This window comes from Neomonachus schauinslandi, chromosome 13 (genome assembly GCF_002201575.2).
Source record: "Neomonachus schauinslandi chromosome 13, ASM220157v2, whole genome shotgun sequence".
Taxonomy (NCBI): Eukaryota; Metazoa; Chordata; class Mammalia; order Carnivora; family Phocidae; genus Neomonachus; species Neomonachus schauinslandi.
This window is the reverse complement of record NC_058415.1, coordinates 90,373,270-90,399,773: the sequence shown is the minus strand read 5'-3', so window position 1 is coordinate 90,399,773 and position 26,504 is coordinate 90,373,270. Positions and strand designations below refer to the sequence as shown.

At 59.1% G+C, this 26,504-nt stretch overlaps 1 protein-coding gene across 1 annotated transcript; it reads left to right on the top strand.

The window, feature by feature from the left end:
• The first annotated feature begins 654 nt into the window (after positions 1-654).
• MYMK (myomaker, myoblast fusion factor) lies at positions 655-9,446 on the top strand. The gene is made up of 5 exons (XM_021691702.1): positions 655-789; positions 5,049-5,163; positions 5,984-6,132; positions 8,699-8,815; positions 9,297-9,446. Exons 1-5 carry the CDS (start codon positions 655-657, stop codon positions 9,444-9,446), a joined length of 666 nt encoding a protein of 221 aa, XP_021547377.1.
• The last annotated feature ends 17,058 nt before the right edge of the window (positions 9,447-26,504 follow it).

Below are 26,504 nucleotides of genomic sequence, written 5' to 3'. Positions count from 1 at the left end.
GAGATGCAAGCTTCAGCCTCATACCGGGAGCACGTTAGAGATCATCCTGCTGTTTACTACAGATGTGAGACAATGTAACCAAGTAGAAAAGACTGTTTCATTAGTCCAGTTGCCAAGGAAACCAAGGTGGGGAAAGGGCAGGAGAGTGGGACGTGATGTGGGCTGGTAAAATATGACTCTTGTCTGCAAGGTTCTTTAGTGATTAGAATTGACTAAACCTGGGGTTCTCTCGCCTCTAACACCAGTGGACACGTGACTCAAGCCGCAGAGACCACGGTGCACTTATTCTGGGCTCCCTAGGGCCCTGGGGAGAGGGCCCGGACGGAAAGAGGCTGGAAGCTGAGGATTCTACTCATGGGGACTTTACTCCAAGGCTGTTGCCCCAAAGAAAAAAAGTATGGTCTCCTTGAATCAACTACTCTGGTCTCTCAAAAAAAAAAAAAAAATCAGAGACAAGTGTTGATCACATGGCACATCAGCTGTTGGACCCTATCCATGTGCTCTCAACATATGCACTCCTTTCCCTGCCTCCCTTCCTGGTGTTCAAACCACAGCTGCCATCGGAGCCCCCACTAAAGGGAGCAGGCCTTGTCCCTTTGGTTTTCTCTGCCCTGGGGACCCAGGAGGCCTGTGCCCTCCCCTGCTCCCCGGCCCATGGGGACGCTCGCAGCGAAACTGCTTCTGCCCACCCTCAGCAGCCTGGCCTTCCTCCCCACCGTCAGCATTGCTGCCAAGCGGAGGTTCCACATGGAGGCCATGGTCTACCTCTTTACCATGTTCTTCGTGGCGGTAAGTCTGGGGAACCCTCCCAAGGGCTCAGGAGAAGGGCCATCTATCCACCACCTTCCTGTATTGGTGAGGAAGAAAAGTGATTTGGAGGTGAAAGAAAGAGCCTGGAGACTGGGAGAGAGGGTTGGGGGAGCCCTCCTCCTCTCTGGACCTCAGTCTCCCCATCTGTGCCAGGATTAGTGTGCGCAAGACCGAGCCCACAACGGGCCAATGTCAGTCAGTCCAGGACAAGCCCTTCGAAGCTTCCGGGGTGCCCCTCGTCTTGCTGCCGGCAGAACACCCCAGGCTGCCCCCCACCCCTGCCACTCTCCCAGCTACAAGCACAGGGCAGCAGAGCAGGGAGGAAGGGGCTGAGCTAGGTCCGGGAGGGGTTAGCGGGGCTTAGGGAATGCATAGGGCCTGGGTGAGTCTGATTCCAGAATTCCGGAGCTGGCCCCAGTTCAGGAGGGCCTGCTCACGTCTGCTTGTCTCTCCTTCTTGAGGCCTCCGTCTCTCTCTGACTCCTTCTTTCTCCATGTATATGCCTGGATGACTGTCTCTCTCTCCCCCTCCCTCCCAGCTGAGCTCTCTCCCTCTGCATTTCTCGTCTTGGTTTTCTCTGCAGCTGCCTTTTTCTCTTTTATTCTGTCTGTGTCTGGGTCTCTCTTGATTTCTGGAGCTCTGTCTCCACAGAACTTGCTCTCGTCCCAAACCTCCTGGTCCTGCCCTGTCTGGCTTTGTTCCCTTGGCCCTCCACGGGTCTCCGTGGCTCCATCTCCCACCCGAAAGCTTTTGTCTGTCTGTCTGTCTGTCTGTCTGCCTACCCTCCTACCTATGTACCTCTCTATCTAATCAATCATCACTCTACCTACCTAATCGATGACCCATCCCTCCACCCATCACCAATCTGTGTCTCAGTGCCCACCTGCGTCCCTCTGAGTCCCCCACGCTCACAGCTGGACTCCCTCACTCTGACGGTCTGCCCCATCAACTCCCGGCAGACTCACCCTTCTCTGAAGCCCAGCTTCCCGCGAGAAGCAGGCACCGGGGAGGCGAGGTTCCCCCAGTCTCCTCCTTGTGGCAGTGCCAGACATGTGAAAACTTGCATGCCTCCTGCCGCCGGCTGGGCTCGCTCCTCAGCAGCAGGCCTCCTGTGGGTGAGTGTCAGGGTCCTTAGGGCAGCCCTGGGGAGCGAGGTCTGTGAGCACACGCACGTGTTTGCAGACGTGTGCGCACCTGTCACGCCGACGTCCTCGTGAGCCGAACCCACACTTACCTGCAAGGGGAGAAGCTGTGTGTGCACACGGGCTGGCGCTCCCTTAGGCAGCAGGGACCTGGGGCTGGGGGTTGCCTGGGGCTTCAGTCTCCATGCCTGGGTGGGAGAGACCTTGGCCGCGGGGGTGCTGGCTGCGAGCCAGCGTCCAGGCTGTGGGGCGTGCTGGTGCTCTGGACACACTGTCTCATGTAGTCTTCTCAGCTCCCCGTGAACCCGAGCTTGTGACCGGCCCATTTGACAGATGAAGAAACTGAGTCCCACAGCGGCTGAGTCACATGTCACTGTAAGCACCAGATGCACCCTGGGGCTCTCGGCTCATTCAGGGCATCTTGCCCAATGCCATTTCGTTAGCTCCGCAAGGGACCCCTACTTGGGTGAGTTCCAGGAAGTCAGTTTGACAGATGAGAAACCCAGGCACGGAGTGGACCTGGGACTTCTCTGCGGGTACAAGGGGCTTAGCTCTGGGGAGAGGAGCCAGGGGTCTTGTCCCCAGGTCCATGTTAGACCCAGCCCCCGAAACCCACAAACACCGCCAGGCCACCCCTCCCTGCTGGGGCTGGGCTGGCCCCCAGCTGCCTCCAGGCTGACCTCAGAGGCCCACCCTGTCCCGCCCTAGCCCGCCCAGAGTGGCAGAAGCAGCTGCCTCCTGTGACAAATGTCCTCCGACCTCAAAGCCACACTCAGCCCCTTTCTCCAGAGCCCCAGGTGACACCATTGCACCTCTAGCTCCCATGTGGCTTCTTCTGTGTTCCGACCAGAACCTTCCTGCGACAGTCGCTATTTCTGTGCCCAACACTGAGCCCTGTACTCTGTCATGGGGAGTCCCCTGGCCCGCCCCGCAGAGCGGGTATTCTCGCCCCTGTTTGACAGAGGAGGCCCCAAGCTGCCGGCCACTCACCTGAGCTCACAAAGTGAGGATCAGGAGGCTGTGCTGTCTCCCACCAGACCCCCAGCGGCACCCACCCCCGCCAGCACCCTCGGGGGCCAAGTCCGCCCCTGCATCGGAAGAGGGAGGCAGGCCTCACAGTCACTGCTCTGCCCTGCCTCCTTGGCAGGTAGCGCTGCTCTGATTCTCCCCTTCCCCACCTGTCCAACAGAGATGAACCAAGGGCCTGGTGGGAGAGACCCTCCTGGGTCAGCTCTCCTTCAAACCACTCCAAACCCTGTCTCCCTGGGCCTGCATCCACACAGCCAGGCTGAGACAGAGTATTCCTGCTCTTCATGGGACTGGGATGGACACTCCCGAGAATCTCATAGTGATTAAGTCTGTGATTATACGTGGTGATCTGTGCTACAAAGGAGAAGCATGGGTGCAGAAGCAGCAGATGATGGGGGGAGGGATGTAGTTCTAGAAGTAGTGGGAGAATATCCACGTCACTCACAGGGCCTAGCTCTGCCTGCCAGAGCCACGCGCAGCAAGTGTCCTTCTCCCTGCTCTATCCCACAGAGATCTGAGCACCTTGATCAGGCCCTACCTGAAGCTTCTCTTGCCCCAGCTAAACTGTCATGTCCACAACCTAATTGCTCTCCTCCATCGTCTTTGCCTATGTCACTCTAAAGGGTGCAGCAGCCAAAGTTCAACACAGTTCTCTAGGTGGGTCTGACCAGAACAGAGAGAAGCAGGACCTCTATTCATGCCTCCTAGGTGCACCCTAACTTTAGGTCACCTGTGATTATAATCAATAGAGCTCTAAATCGACCCCAATTTGCTCAACTCACCGGTGACCCAGGGCTGCTGCTCCCCCTGTAACATCCCTGGGCCTCCAGACCTGGGCTGCTCTCCTGGGCGCCTCCTCCCTCCTGCTGAGCTGGGCTCACCAAGAGTCAATTGTGCTGGTTCCCAAGCTCGTTTATGTCCGTGGAACTTGTCAAAATAATTACGTCACGTAATTAAATATTACTTAAAGTGATGAAATGTGTATGCAAAAGGAGAGAGTTGTTTTCTGTAAGAAATCAGCTGACTGCTTTGAGAATACTCCACAGAGGCATTTTGCTTTAAAAATTGCTATTAAAGCGCACCCGGGTGGCTCAGTTGGTGAAGCATCTGCCTTCGGCTCAGGTCATGATCCCAGGGTTCCAAGATTGAGTCCCACATCGGGCTCCCTGCTCAGTGGGGAGTCTGCTTCTCCCTCTCCTTCTCCCCCTACTCATGCTCTCTCTCTCTCTCTCTAATAAATAAATAAATAAAATATTTTTTTTAATTGCTATTAAACTAGGTGTTGGGGAGACTAGAGGAGAGAGATGGGCGAACCTACCATGCCGTGTTCAGCACGGTGGTCTCCGCAGTCTCCCAGAACTTTAAAGAAACCGAAGCTGAAAACTACAGCCGGAGGTTCTCAAAGTGTATTCCCCACGGGTGGCTGGCATCAGCCTGAGAAACTCTTAACAATGCAGATCTCTGACCCCACCCCAGACCTGCTGAGTTAGCAACCCAAGTCTTCATAATACCACCCGCCCCCGCCAGGGTCCTGGTGCCCACTCACGTCTGAGGACTTCCCCGGTGGGGTAGCCCAGTCACCACAGGGGGGAACGGTAGAGGAGAAGGCCGGGCCGACGGGCACCCAAAAATAGGCCATGGCCTCACGCCCAGAGGCGCTAAAGGAACACATACGTACTTGCTGTCGGTAAACCCAGGTGTTGAAGGAACGTGCAGGGCACATCTTCGGGGTCCCCACCTTGGCGGGCTTCACCTGACCAACGCCCGGCCTCTGTCTGGTCATGTCATACATAGAACATAAGAGACACGAACGAGCCCTGAGCACATCCCCAGGCTCCCAGCCCCTCATGTGGATTGTTTTGTCTAACCTCCACAAGACCCCATGAGGGGAGCACTTGGATCCCCTTTTTTTTTCAGGTGGGGAAACTGAGGCACAAAGTGACTTGCCTGAGCCTCGTGGCTAGTGAGGGGCCTGGCTGGCGGGGGGGCATGGCTGGGACCCAGCCGTGGTCCTGGGGCTCCCGAGCCGTCTTCTCTAGGCCCTGACCCCTGTGGATTTTCCGGCAGCTCTACCACGCCTGCACCGGGCCCGGCCTGTCGGTGCTCTGCTTCATGCGTCACGACGTCCTGGAGTATTTCAGTGTCTACGGGACAGCGCTGAGCATGTGGGTCTCACTGATGGGTGAGTGGCCACGCCTTGTCGCCCAGTGTCCCCGCCATCCTCCTCCCTGTTCCCAGAAACAGCAGAGCCCACTGACTCTGCTCCCCACCCCTCATCGGGAGCATCTCCTCCCCTCTCCTGGGGTTCAAAGCCTGGTTTAATCAATGAAAAAGAACGCATAGTCCTTAAATGCCCTAAGTCCCATCCTCACATCCTGTTCAATTCACACATGAACGAAGGCTCATTCAGACCACTTTACATGGTGGAGCCGTGCCGTGGAACCCGTGGAAGGGCTTCCACCTCTCTCCCCTGGGAGACCACGGCTCGCATGTCAGGGTTTGCCCCCAAGACTTTCTTGAGGCTCATACAAGCATCCACACACATCACTGTCAGCTCAGCTTTTTGCGAGGATGGAATCACTCAAAAGTGCATTGTTTCTGCACCTTTTTTCTCATTTAACGCCGTCTGGTGGCAATGTCAGGACGCGTGGGCCCCATCGCATGGGCTCCCTGCCATTTGCCCAGGCCCCATGAAGGACCCAGATCTTTCCTGTCTCTTACTTGTGTGTCTTTGTCTTCATCCCTGGGGTCCTCGGGGACAAGTATGCGTTGACCTGCTCATGAAAGCAGCTTCCCACAAGCACAGCCCAGGCTGCTCTGTCCACGTCTGTCCCTTACAACCAGCTGGAACTCAGACCTCAGGGTGGCCGGGCTGGGCCATGGGGTCTCGCTGGCTGGGGGCACCCCGCACCAGGGCCCCTAAGGGATGCCTCTGGAGGAGCAGTGGCCGGGAGGGGCAGAGAGGCTGCTCACCTCTCCCGGTTCCTCTCCCCCACCTCCAGCGCTGGCCGACTTCGACGAACCCAAGAGGTCGACCTTTGTGATGTTTGGTGTCCTGACCATCGCGGTGCGGATCTACCACGACCGCTGGGGTTATGGGGTGTACTCGGGCCCCATCGGCACGGCTGTCCTCATCATTGCCACAAAGTGGGTGCGTACTTGTGCGAGCCTCAGCGGACGGGCGCACCTGTCCCCTGTGACCCCTCCACCTTGGCGTCTCCATTTACCTCCCATCTCAGGGCTTCAGCTAAAACACAGAGACAGTGCGCATCAGGTGCCCCCACTATACAGACACCGTCTGTATCATCTGGACCTAACCCAAGTGACTCCACTTCTCTGCCTCAGTTTCCACATCTGAAAAGTGGTTGTTATGGGAACAGTCCAGGACCTACCTCATAGGGTTGGTTCAAAGATTAATTGAGTTAATGCATCTAAAATGCTGGCATAGAACCTGGCTTCTAATGTGCTCAACACATAGGAGCTATTACTACTATCATTATTCTTTGCAGAGAATGACAGCTTTAGAGGTGCAAAAGCAATTGGAAATGGCCTGGGTTAATCTGGGAAGACTTCATGGAGGCAGTGAGCCTTGAGTTTGGTTCTAGTGAGGAGGGAGGCTGTGGTGTGTGGTGGACAGGAAGTTGACCCTGACACCTGGTCCCCAGGCCTCCCTGCATCCTCTGTTGTACCAAGGCCCTCCTGGCTGCAAGGGCTGAAAGCCGCTCATGCTTCACAAGCTAATAAGGGATGCTAGAGCAAGATGGACCCAAGGGCACTTCCTGGGACCCCAGAAGGGAAGGAGCTGAACCTTGCAGGGAGCAGCATACAGGCCTGGCCTGCTGGCAGGCCTGAGGCTGGGCCCACCCTCCAGCCGTGCAGCAGCCCAGGCCCCAAGGTGACATCCTCTGGCACATTTTCACTCCTTTGGAGCTCCACCTGAAATCTCAGGGTGTCCCAACTCCAAGTGCTGGCAGGAGGGCTGGTCCGGCCCAGCCCAAGTCACACACCCACTCAAGGCCCCAAAATTGAGGCCCAGATGGCAGGGCCTCAGGGGATGGGGGCGGGGAGTTGCTGCTGGGCCACCTGGGAGCAGGAGGGCAGTTCTCTGGGAAGAGGGGTCAGGCTGGGCAAGTGGTGCAGAAGGTGTCCATCAACCCCTTTTACAGCTGCAGGAAGGAAAAGAAAGCCCTGCTCCTCCTACAGCCAGGGAGTAGAGGATTTGTTCTGCCATTCGGTTAGTGAAGGAAGTAGGGCTCAGAGAGGTCAGCAATCAACAAGTCACACAGCACCAGGCGAGGTCAGGCCTTGACTTTCCAAGAGAAGAGAAGGAGCCTCTTTCTCACTCCAGCTTCCCCAAGGGGGAAGGCTGACCCAGGGAAGGACCCCGTTAAGGGACATGTTGGAATGCATAAACACAGGGCCCTGGGTCTCGATAATGCACTCACTCCCCGGCAGGAAGTAGGATAGGCTGCTTGGTCTGCCCTGGAGGGCCATTCCTCCTGCAGATCTTGGCAGGTCTGGATCTGCGCTGGATCGTAATGAGCCAGAGTGGAAGCCACTCGCTGGTTTCCCTGGGAAGCGCTACGGTGACTTCCACGGCCCTCGGGCTGTGGATCCGGACACAGGAACCAAGAGGTCTGCCTGGCTCCCTACATCTGGGGCTCAAATTGTGTTTTTCAGACCGCTTAACGTGGAGTTTATTTTGGATTTTCCAGGGCAGTTGTTCCCTGGAATGAGGGTGGATTTTTCTCTTGGAGGCTCGTCCCTGCTTGAGCCCGAGTTGGGGACGGCAGCCCTCGGGGAGAGGAAGCAGAGAGAGGTGGGTGTGGGGGCTGCAGGGCAGGGCCGGGCCAGGCTAGGACCCGACCCTGGGCAGACACACGGCCTGGCCACCAGCGCCCAGGCGCCCCCAGCCGCACCCACACGCTGCCTGTGCCCGTGCAGGGCCTGATGTCTCATCGGCAATGGCAAATTCCAGAAGCCCGCACCCCAGACTCTGGTGGCCTAGCCTGCCCCTGCCGGCACAGGGCCCTGGGGGCGGTGTGGTTGGGGGCTTCCATGATCCGCTGTGTGCACAGGCGGTTATCGTGCTGAGATCCCAAACACCCTGCACTCTGAAACACCCTGGCCCCAGGGATTCGAGGTTGCAGGATGTGGTCCCTCATTTACTGCACATTCTCAGTGTACGTGAACCCATCTTTTCAAGCGTCAATGCCTGCTCGAGCCCCCCCACTAACGTGAGCACCTGAGCAACCAGAGTTTCACGTGCTGGTCAGCTTGTCTCAGAAGCACTACGATGGATAATGATCTACGAGCCATTGAAGGGTCACTTGGACCACCCCACAGACGCCCCGCGGGCCATATGGTGGGCGGGGCCAGCACTCCAACACCCCCTTGCTGTGACTCGTCCCCTGGGGGCCCCTCTGGCTGGGAGGGACGCATGTGCAGGGGTGGCCTTGTTAGGCCCCAAAGAGGCAGGCAGGGGCTGGGGTTCTTCACAGGGCAAACTGGCCCAGGGGGTTCCCAGACGAGCCATCCAGCCTGGGGCTCCCTTGGGTCCTCCTACCACGGGACGGGGCACGTGGGGCATCTCCCTGAGCCCCATCTCCCGCCCAAGGATAGCCAAGGGGCTCGTGCGTGCCCGGGGCCTGCTCTCCGGTCAGCTCTGAGCAGCATCCCCGCCCTGTGACCTCTCTGCATGACCGCTCTCCCCACAGCTGCAACAGATGAAGGAGAAGAAAGGTCTGTACCCCGACAAGAGTGTCTACACCCAGCAGATAGGGCCCGGCCTCTGTTTTGGGGCACTGGCCCTTATGCTGCGCTTCTTCTTCGAGGTACGGGGACTGGGGCTCCTCGGGGTGGCTTCAGCATCACATTCCTGCCTCCTCTGTCCCTCCCAGTGGGTGGAGGGGTGCCTCCCTCCCACCACTGCACCGTCCATCCCCAGCCCCAGGGCTCTCACTGTCTGCGTGGATCTGAGATGAGGTGCACAGCCCAGATGGGGCCTGGGGCTGGAGCCTGCACCTGCAGGAAGGAGGGAGGGGGGAGGGAGGAGCCCCAGCCTCATTGTCAAAGGCCCAGTGTCCACTTTCCACCTTCAGTGCTCCAGGGGTCTGAGGTCAGGAAAGACTGCCCATGGGCTGGATGCTGAGGAGAGGCCCCTTGGAGGAGGGCACTTGGCCAGATTCCGGAGGGTGGGGCGTGTGTGACTGGCAGGTGCCCTGGCATGCCAGGCATGCAGGAGGCGTGGAGAGTGGGGGAGGCGGGCCTGAGGCCACAGACCCATCCCCCTCCCACCCTCCCCTGCCCCTGCAGGATTGGGATTACACCTATGTCCACAGTTTCTACCACTGTGCCCTGGCCATGTCCTTCATCCTCCTGCTACCCAAGGTCAACAAGAAGGCTGGAAGCGCAGGGCCCCCGGCCAAGCTGGACTGCTCTACCCTTTGCTGTGCTTGCATCTGACTTTGCAACCCCACCCCTCCCCCCCGCCCCCCGCAAGCCCCTGCCCTCCCCCGTCTCACGCCTGGAGAGAGGCCTCCTGTCCTGCCCCACCCTGGAGCGCCCAGGGGAAACATCTCTCCTCTGAGCCTGAGAGGTCCCCGGGGATTTGGGGAGCACCTTGCTGAGTGCTTCTTGAAAGCCCAGTTACTGTGGTTCCCACCGTGGCCAAACATCATGCTCGAAAGAAAAGACCTTCCTCCCTCTTCCTCCTCCTCCTCCTCCACAGTCATGGCCAACAGGTGTGTCTGCAGAAGCCCACAGCCAGGGGGTCTCCCCCCATCTCCCCTTCCCTCCTCACCCAGAAGTTCTGGCCCAGCTCCAGCCGCAGAGGGGTTCTGCCCACGCGCTCTCCTCACAGCATCTGTTTTCCCTTGAAAACTAGCATCACCCTCAGGATCTGAGCGCACCCAGTCAGGAAGCCCAGGCCAGCAGGGGGCCAGCTCTGTCCCTGGCCCAGGCCTGCGTGGCCAACCCCCCAGCCGGGTCCCTGAATCAAGCCGGTTCAGGAACGGCAACCCCTATAAAGCTCCTCAATGTCTTGGCCTTCCTGGGTGCCAAAAGCTGTATACTCAGCCCTTGATCTAATTCTTAAAACAAGTCTGCAGTAAAGTATGATCATTCCGTTCTAAAGACAGAAGCCTGAGGCTCAGGGGAAATGGTGTGTTTGGGGCCCCGAGCCAGTGAGGGCAGAGCCGGGCCCCAACCCCACTCCGCCGGTCCGAGTCATGCCCGCCCCCCGGCTCCGGAGCCACCCCATGGGCCAGGCATGAGCACCTGTGTTGGTCCTCTGAGCACTCCGAGCACTCCGACCGGGCTAAGAGCCAGTGTGGGAAGGGGGTCTGGGTGCAGGGAAACCTGAGCAGAGGCCCAGCAGGCCCACAGCTGGGCACCCGGGGCCGGCTTGCCACAGTGCACTGGGAGGTCAGTGAGCTTGGGCCCAGAGCCTGTCTGCCCTGGGCCCCAGGGGTGGCGGGAGCAGGCCTCCCAGACATCACCTCACAAACCTGAGCCTCCCCAGCAGCCCTGCTTCCCGAATGATGTGGGCACATCTGTCAGGCAGGAAGTTACCTACACCTGTCTGGGGCCTGTTTGTATTTCCAGAAGGTGCACACCCACTCCCACTGCGTAGGGCAGCCCATTATTTGTCCTAAAATCACCTCTTGCTCACCTCAGGGGGCCAGGAGAGAACTGGGGACAAGGCTGACCCCTCAGCCTGGCCCCCCATCTGTCGGCCTCCCTGACGGTCCAGAGGTCCCACGCACGGGGGCCTGGACGCCCACAGCCTCACGCCGGCTCAGCCCCTTTCTGTCCCTATAGGCCGGTGACGACAGAGCAGCCGCTCGGCTCTTCACACTGGCTCTCAGAGTCCTGGCCAGGCCCTGGGGAGCAGGGGTGCATCATGGCTCTGCTTCCCAGATGAGCCAGCTGAGACGCCACAGCTTCGGGGCCATCTACCCAGACAGACACGTCCCCGCCCTCCCCAGCACAGCGAGGGGCAGATGCTGCTTCCAGTGGCTTCTCGTCTGGTTGAGGGGTGTGTGCACGCTCACATGCACTGTAGACACACGTGCACACCACATGTGCGTGCCCTGCAAACCACATCTTCTCATCCGCCCGTCTCCCATCTCCGCAAGGGGAGACACCCGGCCGTAGGGGAAGGGAGGGCACTGGGGGCCACGCCGGGGGCCTGGGGGCACCACTCAGGAAACAGACATCCACAAAGCGGCTGGCCTCTGCCAGTCGCCTCTCTCCCCAGCCCTCCGCCTCCACCCCAGCACCTCCCTCCCATCCGCCTGGCCCCCATGCCCCGCGAGCACACCCCAGCTCCCAGGTCTGCAGCAGCACATGGAAAATTGGAGGCAGCGGGATGCTCCCGAGCAGGGAGGAGGTGGGGGGCCTGCCAAGCGCATAAGGGCCGCACTAACAGGCTACTCACTGTGGCCGCGCTGATTTATGAGGCTGTCTGGGAGCCCGGCCAAGTCTGTAAGTCATGGACAATTAGGAGGCGCGCTCCAGCCCTCAGCCCCGTCCGCCTCTCGGGCTCTAGGCCCGCTGTGCCACTCCAAGCAGGCTCGGCACCATGGAGACCCCACTGTGCAGATGAGGACACTGAGGGCCAGGATGTCGGTGGCTGGCCCCAGGCCTTTGGACACTGGCCACTGAGGTGGCTGTCCCCAGGGTCTTAGTCCTAGTGGCATCTTCCTCCGGCTCAAAAGCTCACTTTGACATCTTGGTGACTCTAGCCAAGGGCCAGGGCATGAGTGCCCGGGAGGGGGACAGAAAGGGAGGAGGCCACCCGGAATGGCCACCCCTCCACCGCAAGACTAACAAGGAAGAAGGGTCATGGCCTTCAGACCAAATACCTGGGAACCCCAGTGCCGTCGAGCCCGGGGTCTTCATGCCCTAGAATCTGACAGTCATGGCACCTGGGGCCAGCAAGGACCTCCGAGGCCCTCCCAGACCCCTGTGGGCTCTGGACAGGACTCACCTCCCACCCAGCCCTGATGAGGGATTCGGAAACCAGGAGCCCTGAGCTTGCCTCCAGCGTGTGCCCGAATGTGGAGTCCTAGATGTTAGCGGCAGGCCGGGAGTGGCCGGGGCAGCAGAACTTGCCTCAGTGACGGAGAGATGCTTGGGGCCATCCGGCTGGCCCGCCGTTCACTGCACGCCACTGCATAGCATCTGAATACAGCTCGGGCTACAGAGGAGCAAAATATCAGTTCGTTTTAATTAATTTAAATTTAAATAGCCACATGTGTAGGGATGCAGGGTTTCAGGACACCTGGTTACACACGAATTTCAGATAAAAAATAACGATCTCCCCTGTGTATCTCACGCGATATTCAGGACATGTTTACATGAGACATACTGACGCTAAAACAGGATTCACTGTTGACCTGACGTTCAAATTTGACACGGTGCCCTGTATTTTACGGAGCAACCCTCTCCCTGTGGCTACGGCTAGCAGCTACCGCTCGGGACAGCACATCCCCTGGACACAAAAGGAGTGGGGCAGCTCCCCTGGACGTGCGGGCTTGGGGGTCCTGAGTGACACCAGGTGACATGGGCAGAGGGGCTGTGGCGTGCAGGACGCGTGAGCAGGAGGGCGTCGTCCCCCTGCTGGACCCCCCCTGAACCTGGGGGCTGCGGTGGGCACAGGCGTCCCCCGGGCCAGCCCTGGCCTCCAGACCCTGCAGCGCACGGAGCAGACACAGCCGATGCCCCGCTGGAGCACACGTGTGCCCGGGCCCAGGCCCGCGCCGCCTCCCGGGCACACGCATGTGCACGCGTGCACACACACACACATGCCCGCGCGGGTGCACGGGGCTCAGCTGCAGGGGGCGCCGCACACCTCCGGGGCAAACGGAGAAGTATGAACACTTAGAACCACGCAGAGAAAACAGAGTATTGCAGGGGCCCCTCCTTCCCCTCCAGAGCTGGGAGCCGGGCGAGGGCCGCGCGGCCGGGGGAGCCAGCACCCTGTGTCCTCAGAAGGAGGTGCTTCTGTCGGAGGGCAGTCTGCGTGCTGTGGCCTTTGTCTGCTACTGACATTTCCTGTCTCTGTTAGTCTCTTCTTCAGTAAGACCATCTGAAACCCAAAACTTTTATTGCCCCTTTTAAAAAGGCTTTACAGCTCCCCACCTCCCTCGTGGGGGCCGCCGGCGGGGCTGCAGTTGTAGTTAGGGGAAGCCGGCCGCCCTGGGCTCGGCCGCAGGGGCTTGGCCCAGGACCCACAGGAAAGCAACCGGGAGCTGCAGGGAGGAGCGCCAGGTATGTGGGCAAGACCGATTCTGCAGAGTCGGCGGAAGGCCCGGGGCGTAACCCAGCTGGCCGGGCAGCCGGTCCGCTGCTTAGCGGCCACGCTGGGCACGTGCCACCGGGGACCCCCCCCCCCCCGCCGGCGCGGGGCCCTGGGGCCCGTGTCGTCCCATGTCCGCACCGGATTTCTTCACCTTTGATCCAGGACAGCAGCTTCGCCCACTGCCCCACTCCGGCCCCTGGGGTAAACTGAGTCAGAGGCTGGCTAGACTGGTCTTGGGAAAGTAAAACAGGCAAAAAGAGGAAGCAGGAGGCTGGGCTGGGAGGTCAGGTGTAGAGGCGAGGAAACAGCTCTCCCTCCGTGACCTTGGGTGAGCTCCCTGCCCCCTCCCGGCTCCCTGGCCTCAGCTTCCTCCTCTGTAGCAGTGCCCACCCCGCGTGGGTGTTGCCAAGATTAAATGAGGTCAGTGACTGCAAAGCGCTTAGCACAGTGTTGTATAAATGGCATTTTAAGAAATGGCATCATTATTTCCATTATCAGTGGTCATGGGCAAGCAAGAGGGTAGGGGGCAAATAAGTAAAGGGGTCCTTACCGTCAGGGGACATTCACCTCAGATATGGCACCAAATGCCCCCATTTGCCAAGGAAACAAATGTTTATTATGGATCAAGGAAGTAAGCAAGGAAGGCTGCTTGGAAGAGGCAGGTTTGAGACTGAAACTAGAAAAGCAAAGTGGACTGAGCCGTGGGAGCCTGCAGATGCCTGGCCCCTGGGCCTCGTCTGTGACGGCCTCACCGTCCCACGGTTCTGAGTCAGACCATCCTCTGTGCCCTGAACCTCCCCCGACCTCCTGCCTCCTTCACGTCAGAGCCTCAAGAGAACCACAGCTGCCCTGATGGAGGGAAGGGTGCCCACAGCTGGACTGTCCTTGCTTCCGTCTCTGGCTTGTGATCCAGGACCAGAGGGAGCTAGATGGGCTTGGCCTGGCGTGCTCAGGGTCCAAAGGTGGAGCGGGGAGGAGGCCGCACTGGGCTCCCCTCCTGCCCTCTCTCAGGACTGGGGGGGGCTGAGGTCACTTGAGCACGTGAACAGGACTTCAGAGCAGGCCTGTGCTGGCCTCGGGTGCAGCCGTGCAGGACAAAGGGCCGTGGGATGGTCCACACCCTGGCGTCTTGTCACCAGCTCTGCTCTGGGGTTTCCGTCTCTCCCCGATGCCTGTCCTGGCCCCGCTTGACAGCACCTCCTTCCTGGGTGGTCACCCGTGCAAGCAGTTGTCCCAACCTCGGGGCTTCACTGGGAGCACCTCCCCACCCCGGAAGCCACCCCCCGGGGCTCTGCCTGCCCGCCTCGCACAAGCTAGCGGGGCAGCAGAGACAGAGGTGAGTGAGGGGATGGGCGTCCAGGGAAGGCTCTGCGGAGCGAGTGCCGTTGGCCGAGCTGAAGGAGAAGGGAGCAGTGGTCCAGGGAGAGGGTGAAGGGTCAAGCAGGGTCTGTGTGGGAACTGCCAGGGGCAGCTGTGGCTGTGGGAACTGGGGGCGGGGCCAGGTGGACACGGGGGCGGGGCCAGGTGGACAGGGCGAGGGGCCGTCTGGGTTCCCGGGGGCAGGCGGGCTGCAAAGGAGGATGTAGGCAACTCTCCATGCACAGTTAACAAATATTTCTCAACAAAGGAATGGGTGGGTTTTTCCATGTCTTGGCGAGGGCAGACTCATGGCTCCTTGAAGAGCCCACTCTGGATAAATGGCTAGTCAGTAACCTCAGAAGTCTTGGCCTTGACCCCTTGCTGACCTAGACACCAGGAGCATGATGGAGGGGCCGAGTGTTGGAAAGGAAACGGCTTTGGGGTGCCCACTCCCCAGGGCCGTGAGACCTTGGTCACCCTTCAGGGCCCAACACCCCTAAAAGGAGAGACCCTTGCTTATCCTGCTGGTGCCTCCCCCACGACCCCTCACTGCCAAAAACCTGTCCTGGCTCAGGAAAGCTGGCAGAGGCGCATGGGACCCTCAATCTGACTGGCAAACCGGCAACATTGCCGAGCTCCATTTTGGGGTGAGCAGGCACATGAACCCCACATCACCCACGTGCACTATGGAGGGACCCTCCAGGGAGCCCTTGGCCGGGGAGACTTAGATTCCCACCCAGGAGGCAGCCAGCCGATGGCTGCGACCACCCCAAGGTCAGGGCTGGCTGGGCAGGCCGGGCTCTCCGGCCAGAAGGCCGCAGGGAGGGAGGAGGCCAGCAAGTGCCTGGAACTGCATGTCCAGCCCAGTCGCCCCTCTCTCCCTCCCGAGAAGCTGGGCCTCCTGTGCCTTCACTGGGTTTTGTTTTCCTAACAGCTCTGCTAACAGGAGACTGCTGGCTGAGGGCCCCAACCAGAGCCAGGCTATCGGGTAGCTGTGGCCACATCTGGAAGATGTTTGGCAGAGCCCCCGGCCCCCTGCCCCCCGCCCCCCGGTAGCAGGCCTCAGAGCAGCAGCTGATAAGGGCCTGCTGCCGGCTCCAGCTTGGGCTCCAGGAAGCTGCCGGCCTCAGACCGACAGCCCTGACTTCCGGGGCTGGGAGGGGAGGGGCTGGGGGGCCGGGGGAGCAATCCCTGGCCTGGGGCCTCCAGCCAGTTCCAGAAATCACAGAGTGGCAGAACCCACGATGTCAACACAAGAGGCAACATCAGAGGCCAGCTGAACGTCCTTCCTGCAGACGCCTGCTCTTCTACACTGGGCCCCACGGTGCCCACATCCTCTGAATCATGTGATCAGCCCCATTACAGCCTGGAAGGGGCTCTCAAACCTGTTATCACTCCCTCATCCTAACGTGTCCCGGCTGCCCCCATTGCTCAGGTTGGAAAACTGAGGATCAGTGAAGTGTCAGTGTGCCTGAGGTCTCACGCCAACAGAGCTGGGACTTGACCTTGCTTGGTGTGGGCTCCCTAGCCCTGTGTCCTGTCCACTGCCCCTCATGGCCGCTCTTGTCCTGCTATGCGATGGCACAATGCGGAACTCCACCGTGGACCATCCAAGCCACCGGGCGCTGCATCCTTCTGTGAGCACGCAGGGAACCCAGCTATCTGTGCAGTGGCGTCTTCCTCGCTGCACGGGAATTCTGGGCGGGCCCCACCAAGCCTGGTGCATGCTGACCCTGCAGACAGCACCAGCTCACAAACCCATGCATGAATCAGCAAAGGAGCACGACAGGCAGGAGGCAGAGGGAATGAAAGTCCAGCCACCGGCGTGCAGCATGCCTTCCAGACACTTCCATACCCTGCTCCGTGTGTATTCACTCGGGCCTCTCCACCGTTGCCCACTGAGACAGGCACTGTGGCCGCCCTTGTTCTGATTTCATTACGATGTCTTCTTTCTTAATTTGCAGATGGGGGATGGGGGGTCAAGCTATAACTGATTTCTCACGGGTACTGAGGTCAGTCTATGAGACACCAATGTGTAAAAATTATTCCCCAGTGTGGGGTCAGTTTGCCTAACTGCCCCCTTGGGAGCCTGCCCGGCGTGTTTGCTCCTCACATTCTGTAGGAGTCCATCAAATCGAGCTCCACGGTGGAATCGCTTCAAACTTCTGTATCCTTGCTGAGTAGTTGCTGTCAGTCACGGAGAGAGGTAGTCAAACCTCCCACTCGGGAATGAATGGCTTTGGACAAAGGACACTGGCTCAGACAGATGTCCCCATGCCAACGAGACGCGAACCTCAACCCTTCCCTCACACCACACCCCAAAATTAACTCCAAAAACCAGAAAGCTTCCAGCAGAAAACGTAAGAGAATATCCTTGTGACCTTCCGTCAGGGAAAGATTCTTAAATAGGACAGCAAAAGTGTGATCCGTCAGAGAGGTTAATTAGTAAACTAGATTTTATCAAAAATTAAAATGTTGGTCCTTCAGAAGCCATCATTAAGGAAATTAAAAAGATAAGGAACAAGCTGGGAGGAAATACTTGTAAAATATATATATACGATAAAGGACTTGTATCCGGGACATATAAGGAAACTTCCAAAGCTCAGTGATGAGATAAACAATTCAAGAAAAAAACGGCAAAAGGTTTCAGCAGACACTTCACCAAAGACTTATGAATTACCAACAAGCACATGAGAAGATGCTCAACATCATGAGATCGAACCTCACCGAGACACCACTTGGCACCCACTGGGACGACTATACTCAAGGAGACAAAATCTTGGGGTGCCTGGATGGCTCAGTCACTTAGGTGTCTGACTCTTGATCTCAGCTCAGGTCACTATCTCAGGGTCATGAGATTGAGCCCTGCGTCGGGCTTTGTGCTGGGCGTGGAGCCTGCCTAAGAGTCTCTCTCTCTCTCTCTGCCCCTCCCCTTCTAAAAAAAAATAATAAAACACGTTCATTTTGTTTCTTAGGTCTGATATTTCTAATATTTGTTTTTGTTTTGGGGGGTTTTTTTTTTTACTGGTCTGATTCTACAGTCTATTGTTTCTGCAGCCTTTGCTTATGGTTCCTTGTTCCCTTGTGTATTTAGTGAATTTTTACTCTGAATGGTTCGTTTAAAGCTGTGGAATTTTCTGGAACTTTTCTGAGGCCTGAGATGGAGGCGATGCCTTTGCTTCTGCCACACAACTAGGGCACCCCCAGTCTGAGATCCCTTTAGACTGGAATCCCTTGTTGGAGGTTTGGGGGTAATTGAGGGACTGTGAATTCAGGCCGCACAGACACATGAGGGCCAGCTTAGGGATATGAATTCTAGAGAATTCTCCCGCCTCTCCTCTTGAGCCAGGCACTGTTGATTCAACATCTTGAGGCCAGGTGGATTTTCTAGTTTACCTTGACAGTGAAGTGGGGCGCTTGGGAATCCTGTGCCCCTGGAGGTGGTCTTCTGTGGCACCCCCAACATGCCCAGACCCAGCGCTTTGTCCTCTGTCCCTAGTCCCAAAGAGAGCCAAAAAGTGATGCTCCAATTTACCTATGAGAACAGAAAAGTTTCAGCTCCCCATATTCAAAAAGACAAGACAGACTCTTCCTTGGCCATCACGACCAGTAAACACCAGGACCAGCGTCGAATCTATCCCAACCTATCGGTGGCGACCTGCTTTGGGCAGCCAACCAGCAGCCCCGTTCCAGTGACTCCCCTTCCTCAGCTCAAGAGCATCCAGCCTCTAAACTGCCCCGCGGGGAGGGTCTGAGGCCACACTTGATAAAACTCTGTGCCTCACAACTATGGTTCTCCCTGGCTTTTTTTTTTTTTTTAAAGATTTATTTATTTTGGAGAGAGAGAGAGCACAGCGGGGAGGGGCAGAGGGAGAGAGAGACTCTCAAACACACACTCCACTGAGCGTGGAGCCCAATGTGGGTCTCGATCTCACGACCCTGAGATCACGACCTGAGCTGAAATCAAGAGTCGGACGCTTAACCGACTGAGCCGCCCAGGTGTCCAACATATAATCCCTGGCTTAACAAACAATAAATTCAATCTTTTTGTTCCAGATGTGACATGGTGGCCTCATCCCCCTACGTCTCAAAGCAAAACCAGCATGAGTGTGCCACGTTCTCCCTGGGTCTCCTCCTTCCCCCATCCTGGCCTGAGGACTCTGCAACCTCCTAGCCAATGGACGACAGCGTTCAAGATGGACATCTTTTCTTCTATCCTGAATTTGTAGCTGCTTTTCCTATTGATAGGAACAGAAATCTCTCTACCTTCATTGTACAGATGAGGAAACCGAGGCACAGGGACATTAACTCGCTCAACGGCCAGTAAGTCACAGACTCAAACCTCAGAACCCGGACTATCTGACTCCAGGGTCTATGCACTCAAACTCTGCCATTCTCAACAAATGAGTTAGTGATTGGTGAATTCGTTCATTCATCCAATATTTATCGAGCATCTCCTATATGCCAGGCACTGGAGATACGGCAGTGAACGAGACAGGTGATAGCACTGTCCACGGAAGCTCATGCTCCATGGGAGTGGAGTGATGGAGGATGTCTGCAGGACCCTCCTCTGCAAGGGCCAGTGGCATCCATCAGGGGCTCTGCATCTCCAGAGGGATGTGTGCCCACCCTGGCCATTTGGGCTGGACCTCAAGGCTGGGACCCCTCCTCTAAGTGCCCATGCCTTTGGGGGGCAGCTGCAGGAGTGAGGAGGGAGCCCACTAAGCCCCTGAGAGCCCCGAGGCACAGAGAAGCTTTGTGACTTGCCCGAGGCCCATGGCCCAGCCTGTGGTTTGATGGCATGCCCACGGTTTGCCCTCCTCCCGTTGAAGGCTCCAACAAGGACCCGGGTAAGGCCTTCCAGGCAGAACAGCTGCGGATTCAGGGAGGTCAGAGATCACAGCAGCAGGGTGGGTCTTCTCTGCAGGGGATGCTAGTGGCCATGACAAGGGAAGTATGAGCTCTTCCATTGGAAGACAGAGCCTCCGGTAACTTCACAAGCCCGAGCAAAGAGCATCCTCTGGCCTGGACTGTGGACAAAACTTCTTAGCCACACGATGTACCTGGGAGGCCTCAGGAAGTCAACAGTTTTCCCAGACTCTGCAAACCAAGCGGGTCTTGGCCTCTGTCCTGTTACCCCAGGGTCCTAGGTCCCCAAAAGGGCCCCGACACCTGTGTCCCTTGGTCAGCAGAGCTGGGAGGGGTGGGGGTGGGCTTTCTGGACGATGTCATTCGGGAAACAGCTGGGCACAGCTGTGTCCTGAGGACACTGCCCCAGCCTCTCCTGGAACACAGGGTCAGACGCCATTCCCGGCACGGGCCTTGAGCCAGGAGGCCAGGCCAGGCCAGGGGACAGCGTGTCCCAGCCTGACAAAGCAGTCCCCCGCCCGCCTCCAGCCCTGCGGGGTGGGGGGAGGATATCTCTAGCCCCAAACCAGAGGAATGTGTGAGCTTCTTCTCTGGAGGCCTTCCCAAGCGGGGTGACTTCTGCGGGGTAGGGCCATGTGTTGGTGTCCCAGAGTGTCTGAGAAGAAGGCCCAAGAGGCATTGGTAGCTTCCGGAAGCCTGCACTATGGATCTCCCCAAACTACTCAGGAGCCACCACGGAGCCCGAGGCCTTGGTGGAGCCTGGTCCCAGCCCCCTGCACGCCGGCCACTGTGGACTGAGACCTCTCTTGGTTTAGACTGTGGCTCTCCTAGCCCCTGCCCAGTGAGATTCTGGGGCCAAGTCACCGTCCTCCCTCAGCTGCAAAACTTCACATGGCATCATGCTGCCGCCCTGTCCAGCCTACGCACCTCCCAGCGGGCCGGCCTCACCTGCCCTCTGGCTGCCCCTCCCGTTAAGCTGCCACCCCCTCCCCCAGCACATACTCTATGCCCAAGTATGCATATGTGTGTGTGCGGGTGTGTATGAGGGCGTGCACGCACATGGGCTGTTTCCCGCACCCACAACGCCCTCGGGCACACCTCTGCTCCCTGCCTGTTAAAATCAAACTCATCCTCCAAGACCCGACCCTTCCATGGCCCCCCAAACTGCCCCTCCCAGGAACCCCTTCCTCCGTTCATCACTCATGCCGAGAGGTATCACATGCATCCATGCGTGCATATCCCCGACGGATGGAGCCCCCTCCACACTGACTCGGTTCCCCTCCGGTCCCCAGCCCTGCGGCCAGCGACCATCCCGTCAGGGTGTAATGGATGCAGAGCTTTACAGGGTTGTAGGAATTTTCGGTTACGTTTTACCACACAGGCGACACACTGGTGACGATTCTAGTTTGCTCAAAACAACCATTTAAATTCTTCACGTTCGTGTGTGTCGTAGAAAAATTCAAACATGCGGATGAATAAAAAGACCCTTTAAATCACCCGAAATCCGAGACACTTTCCCCTGCAGACACCTATAAGGGGTTCCCAGTTCGTGCTCCGTGTAGGAACTCGTGTGATCCTCTGGCAGAGGGAGGCGGGAGCCACGCCCATGGTCAGGGCCAGCTGGAAGGTGACAGGGCAGGACTTAGGCCCACAGAGCCCATGGTCTCACCCACTGCGCTCTCCGACTGCACACCAACCTCCATCTCCCGGCCGGACTGGTCACGCCCCCAACCTCCTTGTCCCACCTCGCCAACCAGCTCCTTCAAACACCTTCTTAGGCCGGGGACCCCATGTTCTCTCCTAAGCCCGTCACATCCCAGACCGGCAGGTCAGCCCCAGCCGAGACCGGGTGGACAGGAGCTCCGTTCGGCAGGACTGCACACCCAGTCTGTGGCCGGGCCCCTGACCTGCCGGCTGGCCGAGTCAGGGATCCCAACTCCTGCCCGACCGAAGGCCGAGTCGGCTGCAGCTCAGCTTCCCAGAGCCCGGGGGCCTGTTCCAGGTCTTCGAGCCTGCAGTTCAGACTGGCCAACCTGGGCTGGGGGGGCAGGGGGAGTGTCAGGAGGCCCCAAAGAGTGAGGGCGCTGCCCTTGACCTCACACAGAATCTGCAGGCAGTTCTAAGTAGGTGAAACCCCCTCTGCCCTCCCCGAGGGTGGAGTGAATAAGTTGAAGGGCAAGGCACCAAGGGAGAATCCGAGGAAGCACTGGGTGGTCCCGGGGATGCCCAGCTGTCAGACAGCCCCCCTCACTGCTACAAGGCTGTGTGGTCGGGGGCGTGCCGTCTGCACCACCAAGAGGCTCCTCGACCATCATCTGGGAGCTGCCCAGAGAGAGGTGTAGGGCTGGCTGCACCCCGATCTGGGGGTGCTTTGTGTGAGCCCCATGTTTCAAGTGCAAGTGGGAGAATTTTCAAAGCCAAAACACCTCTGAGCTGAAGACCCCTTACCTGGCCTTTCAAGGGCCAGACCCCATGCTTGGAGCTCTTGACTCAGATGCATTATGTCTGAACTTTGAAATGAAGGTGGGAAAACAGCAAGGCTGCAGTGGACGGTCTGGGGAAGGGGCCAGTTTCTCAGAAACAGCAGAGGGGCCTGACGGGCACTTGACTTTTATTCTTAGTAATGAGTCGGTGAGAGTCAAGACGGCCAGGCAGGAGAGGGCATTCCTGCCCGGGGACAAAGCCCTACACTCCCTGGACATGGACAGCAGCTGGAGGGGCCTCCAGGAGCTTGCAGCTGACCCACAGGCGCAGCATGGAGCCCGGTAGCCGCAGGGGGCTCGTTGGGGTCCCCAGCTGTGGGGTTGCACGCACATGCACACCAGCCCCTGTACTTTGGAGCTTCTCACTTGTAAATCCCATCCAACACAAAATCTGTTGTCCCAGCAGAAGTCCCAGCAAAGGGAGATTTGTGGGCTCAGGGTGCTCTGCACCTGGAAAGCCAGGAAGTTTCTGCAAACAGAGGCATTTGCTCTTGGTCCCGAAGAGCATCCTGTCCACAGGCAGGGTAGGGGCTGTAGGGCGATCTTGGAGAACCTTCCCCACACCAGCCCCCTAACTGCAGCTCATTGGAGCCTTCCAGGCCTGGCCCATCGAATGTACAAGGGCCATCCTCCTCCCAAGCCAGGCACCAGACCTCCATCTGGAACAGCAGGGGCACACTCAGGCCGGAAGGCACCGTGCTGCCGTATTCGTGTGGCAAGCACATTTCTTCTGCCTAATTCTATGTTCCTATGGGTCACCACTCCCACGGGACTCAGGACTCCAGGAGACAGTGGCCGGGATCCTGGTGAGCTGAAATGGAGAAAAGTCAGGCAGCCACAGTGTGGGGGCCATCCACCTGGGGGCCATAGGGAGGCCCCGGCCAGGGCGGCAGGATCCCTGAGCCCTGCAGCCCACTCTCAGCCCCAGCCACAGCCAGGCTGCACCTGGGGAAAGGACGATGTGATTGCTCTGGACAGAGGGGGGCCCTGACCCCCACCACCAGCAGTCTCTTCCCCACCACCATGCCCCAGAAGGTCCGGATCCTCCATTGTGTCCACGCCCACCAGCCAGTCCCTTTAAGGGCAGCAGGGACCTGGTATCCATCCTCCAGGCCCACAAACACAAACCCCACTCCTTATTGGCAAGAGGGAACCAGGCTTCTCAAAAGAGCCACCTGCTTGGGCAGCTAATCCGTCAGCTCCCACAGAGGGCAACCCGTGAGACCCCAGGCCTCAGTTGGCCTCCCGGGTCATGGAGTTGCTGTGGGCCGAGCCCCTCAGACAGACATTCTGCCTACCTCCAAGATGAAGCCTCAAAGGTCGGGGGCGGGTGAGGGCAGGCACCCCATCTGCATCTTCCCCTGAAATTGCAGCCGTAGTTCCAAACCCCTGTGGCTGTCCAGGGCGACAGGACCAGCTGGAAGCCAGCCCCAGGCTGTGTAGACACCAGGACAGAAGACACACCACGGGCAGGCACATGGCATCTATGGGTGTCAGTCCACAGGCAGGCCAGGCCTGAGCGTCCACGGCTGGACCCCCCCACCCTCAAAGCCTGACCGCTCTCCCTTAATGCCCCACTCAGTCTCATGCTCCAGCCACACCCGCTGGTGACAGCCTCGTCCACACCCAGCACCAAGCCGCTTCCCGCCCTGGGGCCTTTGGAAGGACAACCGCACCGCCTGGCTGGCCCCACGGGTTCCTATGCACTGAGCTTGGGTTCACTTCGTGACTGGGAGGCATGCTCGGTCCCCACTGCAGGCTGGGACCGCAGCCCTCCCCTCAGCTGCATGCCTGTCCTGCCCCCGCCTGCCGAGCCCTTTGGCTGCATTGGGCTCCCACTGGACCAGGAGCTCCCTCGGGGCGGCGGGGCAGGTCCAGATCCCACTGCCCGGCAGGAACTAGTTACCGTGTGCACCGGAGAAGCATTTGCGGTGTGAGTGGGCGCAGGGACACGCCCACGGGGACCAAGCCAGCCTGTCAAACAAGCGATGGGGTCACAAGTGTTTTCCCTCCTGCGAAGCAGGGAAAGACGCCCCCACTGTGTGACAAGCTCACACACCCTGGTGTTCCAGAAGCACCAACAAGCGACCGCTCTAAATAAACAGCCTCGCTCGCCCCAGCCCTCCCCCAGCTCACCAGGCACCCCAAAGGTCTACCCCGGGGCGGGGGGTTGTGCTGGCCACAGCACGCTCCCAAGCCCCCGCTCCCCACCCCCGCCGTGCCCTCGGGTCTCCCAATGGAACATTTTTTACATATTCTAGACCATCAGCAAAACAAGAGTCAAAATTCAATCCTTGCTTTTGGCAGGGAGTCCACGGAGCAGCCCGGGGGCCAAAGATAAATGGAGGGACATGGGGGGCGGCCGGGACCCAGCCAGACCGTCGCTTACACTGCAAGCCAGGGAGAGTCCGGCCGCCCGAAAAAATGTACTGTCACACTCGAGCAAGAAGAGCAGCTGTTGTGTGATCAGCAGCCACAGCTGGACGGCTGGGTCCCCGAAGACGGCGCTGGCTGAGGCCCGCAGGGTGGCGCCCCCGCAGGGGAGGGGGCCTGAACCCCAGGGCGTCTGGGCCGGGGTGGGGGACCTGGGTCTGACCCTTCCTGGCGCCAGACGGGGAAGGAAGTCACTTCACCTGCGCGGATCAGCCCGTGTCCACACCAGCCTGCTCTCTGGCAGGCCTCGCTCGGAGGCTGGTCGGCCAGTGGGGACGCCAGCAGGCAGGCAGGGTAGCGGGCGCCCATCCGGGACACTAGGCATTGGCTCGGAGCTCCGCTGCATTTGCCCGCACACACCTCCCCGAGCTCCCCCTGTACAGAAGAGGAGATGGAAGCGAGCGGAAGGGAGCGGGTTATCTGGTTACCCCAGGTTATCTGGCTACCATGCCAGGACCCCGGGAGCAGAAGAGGCAGGGGTCCCAGCAGTGCCCTGAGGAGGGGCTGACAGCCCGGGGAGGAGACAGCCCCACCTCGGCCTTTCCCTGTTCCCTATCCTGCCCCAAGCAGGGCGCGCCTGATGGTGTGGGTTGGCTGAAACCCCCAGAAGGTGCCCAAGAATGTCCCCGAGGGGACGTCCAGCCAGGCCTTTGCTGCGGCCCTGCTGGGGCCCAGCCCTCAGGACTGGCTGCCCTGGGTTACAAAGAAGGATGCTATGTGCCCTGCTCACCTGTGGCTGTGTTCTCCTGCCGTCGACGTCCTCCTCTGTCCCGTCTCTTGGGCCGGGGACAGAGGCTTCCACCCGTCACAGGACCCACAGCCCTGGATGGTTATTCTGTTCCCACCTCGCGGAGGGCAGGAGGCAGGAGGAGGGCGGTGGGTGGCACAGGGCCCGCAGTCCCAGGCTGTGTTTGCTCTCCTACCACCGCCCTGTCCCCTGTGACCTGGAGCCATCCCCCTCCCAACAGGGGGCCAGGCCGGGCTGGTTTGGGTAGGACCCTCCCTGGACGCCCCTGTCTACACCTCTGGGTCAGCACTGACTCACGTGGCCACCTAGCTGCAAGGACGGTTAAGCACCCCGCCACCGCAAACAAAACCAGGGCCCTTCTAGGAAGCAGAAAAGCAGAAGGGACAGCACTGCCCCCAGCGTCCCGCGGGCTGACGAGGGAAGGAGGCTCTGGCTGCATGACCCTCCCAAGGACACACAACCGGAGAGCGGCCTGTCTCTCTTTTTTTTTTTTTGAAGATTTTATTTATTTATCTGACAGAGAGAGACACAGCGAGAGAGGGAACACAAGCAGGGGGAGTGGGAGAGGGAGAAGCAGGCTTCCCACGGAGCAGGGAGCCCGATGCGGGGCTCAATCCCAGGACCCTGGGATCATGACCTGAGCCGAAGGCAGACGCTTAACAACTGAGCCACCCAGGCGCCCCGCGGCCTGTCTCTTCAACAACAGCCAAGGAGAAACTCATCTGGCCCCTCTATGGGCCACTCAGCCTGGCCTTGCAGACCCCCACCAGCCCACGGCCAGGCCGGGAGGAAGGACGTCCGTTTCACCCCACGCACACACGCCTGTAGGAGGCCACGTGGAGCAAACACACGAGCACGCACACGCACACACGCATACACACCTGTATACATATATACACACGCATGTACACACGTACACACACCCATGTTACACGAACATTCACACGTGTACACTCACATTCACGCACACGCAAGCGGCCTGCCCCTGGCAACTCGGCCAGCCAGCTCGGGAGCGCACCCCCCACCCCAGTCTTGCCCAGCCCAGTCCCCAGGCCCATCCCGTCACCCTTCGCAATGTCCGACCCACCCAAAGCCCTTACTTTCCTGACCTGGAGCATCTGGCTGTCCCCGCAGGAAAAACCCCCAGGGGGAGGGGCAATGTTTATAATACGGGTCACTGTGTTACATAGAACGATAGTTTCCCTGCAAGTCACCAGTCACAAATGCAAACAAGCAGAGCCTGCCTGCTTCGGTCACTCCTTCGCCCTGGGCCCCTGAGCAAGGCCCAGAGGGGCTTCCCCCCCAGCCCTGCTCCCCAGAGGGCG

What these genes read in the sequence shown, in the direction of transcription:
- MYMK (XM_021691702.1), top strand. Translation starts at nt 655, where the DNA reads ATGGGGACGCTCGCAGCGAAACTGCTTCTGCCCACCCTCAGCAGCCTG. An exon ending in TCATCATTGCCACAAAGTGG is followed by an intron (nt 6,133 to 8,698) that starts GTGCGTACTTGT and finishes CTCTCCCCACAG; the next exon opens with CTGCAACAGATGAAGGAGAA. An exon ending in TGCTGCGCTTCTTCTTCGAG is followed by an intron (nt 8,816 to 9,296) that starts GTACGGGGACTG and finishes CTGCCCCTGCAG; the next exon opens with GATTGGGATTACACCTATGT.